Source organism: Plectropomus leopardus, unplaced genomic scaffold, assembly GCF_008729295.1.
Source record: "Plectropomus leopardus isolate mb unplaced genomic scaffold, YSFRI_Pleo_2.0 unplaced_scaffold8626, whole genome shotgun sequence".
NCBI classification, from domain to species: Eukaryota; Metazoa; Chordata; class Actinopteri; order Perciformes; family Serranidae; genus Plectropomus; species Plectropomus leopardus.
In genome coordinates, this window is record NW_024695084.1 from 1 (window position 1) to 2,624 (window position 2,624).

Below are 2,624 nucleotides of genomic sequence, written 5' to 3' on the forward strand. Positions count from 1 at the left end.
CACACACACACACACACACACACACACACACACACACACACACACACACATTCCTGTTGAAAGCACCTATTGTGTTCCTAAATAATGTCCCAGTTATTTTCGGGACAGACTGTGTGTGTTTGTGTGTTCACCTGCCAACCAATCAGCACTCAGGTTGGCGAAAACAAAAACAAGCCCCGCCCCCATATGCCTCCGATGACCTCCTATTGGTCGATAGGTGGAACTAAAGACGTTCTGGACAGAGAACCAATGCCGTCCAAAAGCACCTTTCTGGAAATTCAAATTTTTTGGATGGATTTTAGTCTCTCTTCTTTGGGTTTGGAAATTTGACGGTGAATATTTTAGGACTAGGAATTCACTTTGCACAGTCCAAACACACAGCCACATGACAGTAAATAAATAAATAGTGCAACCATAAATATGATTAGTATGATAATTAAATAGAAGATAATTGGAAAAAACATAGTTGGATAAAGTAGGTTGAATTTCTTTAAAAGCATCTTGAGCTGTTTGTATAGAAAACTGAAAAGATTTTTTCCTCTTTTCTAACTTCTGTCATCTTTCAGCCCCGGCAGCGGTCTCCGAGGTAACCGTTGCTAACGGTGGGATGTCAGACGCTCTGCAGGTGTCCTGGCGCCCGGCGGTGGGTGTGGTGGAAAACTATGTGGTCCGTCTTCAGGACAGGGGTCGGACCGTCCACACACGGGTGGTGTCCCGCTCCTCCCCGCCTGAGTGGTCCTTCAGCTCGCTGGTTGCCGGGAAACTGTACTCGGTTGTCATAGTGACAAGGAGCGGCAACCTGGAGAACGCCACCACAGTTCAAGCACGAACACGTACGGATGTTTGACATTTATGTGCATCCGTCTTTACATTTTGCACTTTATTTTGCTATCATTTACATTTCAGTCAGTTTTTAAGCTCATTTGTTTGGGGGGTATGTATTTAGTTTACAATAACATTTCCTGCACCGGATTTAAAAAGCTAAATAACTCAACACCAAACTGTGAGTGAAGATTTGAAACGTGTACGTTGATATTTTGTGTATATTTGTCTCACAGAACCTGCCACTGTGCAAAACCCAACAGCTGTCCACTCTGCAAGAGACGGCTTTCTCAAGGTGTGTTTATCAGCTATTTCATAACTAACATTTTAATCATTTATCACAGTGTTTTTCACAGTGAAATATACATCACTTTACTTCCTCATCAATATCTTGTGTAAGTTCTTGTGATAAAGTGAAAACTTCAACGTTCCTCCAAACAGAACCACAAGTGTTTGAAGTTTTTATTCATGCACTTTGTATTTTAAAGTAGTGACATTTTACAAAAGAAAAAAAGAAAAATTAACCCCACAAATAATCTTATGACCCCACAAATTAGTCTTGGGATCCAAAATAGGTTGCAGACCTGAGTTTTAATCTTTTTGAGTTTCTTAATATAAATTTTAATTTGAGAGGAAATGGAGACAAAGTTTTTTTTGTTTGCTTGTTTAGTTATGTTGAGCTTATTTCCAGAGAAAATAAACTTTAAAATCAAGTTTATGTTAATTAACATTGCATTTATAGTCAAAAGTATTATTATTTGTTTGAGTGTATTTTACATACAGTCGGTATTTTCGTCGTTTCTCCTGTGTTGCGTGTTCAGGTGTACTGGCGTAACGCAGCTGGAGATCTGGACCGTTACGTGGTTCTGATCAGTTACAACAACAGCGTTCTGCAAAACAAGAGTGTCTCCACTGGACACGAGTGCGTCTTCTCCTCTCTGTCGCCGGGGAGACTCTACACTGTCACCGTGGAAACGTGGAGCGGGGACTATGTCAGCAGCGTCTCCACCGATGGACGCACCTGTGAGTCAGAAACCAAGAGACGAGTGTTATTTATTTTACTTTACTTTAAAATGAAATTGCAGGTAAAGTTTTGTTTCCCCTCAGTTCCAGCAGCTGTTGGAAACCTGTCGCTCGGCAACGCAGGCACAGGTGATCTGACTGTCACCTGGAGCCCCGCCCCCGGAGACGTGGACCACTATGAGGTGCGTGCTCGTGACTTTAAACTTACACACACTGTCAAGACTTACAGGACATTTATTCAGGACTTCAAGGTCTTTGTGCAGCATTTTGTTTCTTAGTGCAGCTAATTAACCAAATCTACTCGCTGTCTACTGACTTTATTTAAAGAAATGGTTTAAATGACCATCAGCTTCCTGAATAAACACAGGTGTTCAAAAGTGAAAGTGTTGATGTTTTCACAGCAATACAATAAATTATGATAAATTATATGTAACAAAAAGATGTTTTTCATGTCAAAGAAGGTTATTTTAAAGGTTGTTCCAAGAATGTGTAAAATTGAAATTGTGCTTTATCAAAGAGGGGAATAAACAGCAACAAAAACAAAATAAACAACAACAAAATCAGTATCATACCAGAATTTCACAATTTGTGCATTCCTATTTATGTGTTGAGCATCTTCAAATACTCACATGTACTGTGTTTACAGCAGCTTACAGAGTTTAAGTTTAAAAGTGTTTAAAAGTGTATTTATTCTCTTAGTTTTATTCCAAATCCGTCCAAGAGTTAAAGTAAACACAGCCAATTAAACTATTTGCAGTTGCGTTGTGAAAAGCTTACAC

The 2,624-nt window shown here is 39.6% G+C and overlaps 1 protein-coding gene across 1 annotated transcript; it reads left to right on the forward strand.

Annotated features, from left to right (window-relative positions):
• Nucleotides 1-566: 566 nt before the first annotated feature.
• Nucleotides 567-2,027, forward strand: LOC121940409 (receptor-type tyrosine-protein phosphatase beta-like; the record flags this gene model as incomplete). The annotated part of the gene is made up of 4 exons (XM_042483188.1): nt 567-833; nt 1,059-1,117; nt 1,644-1,845; nt 1,930-2,027. Coding segments are annotated over 4 exons (626 nt in total), but the record flags the coding sequence as incomplete, so codon positions are not given.
• Between the last annotated feature and the right edge of the window lie 597 nt (nt 2,028-2,624).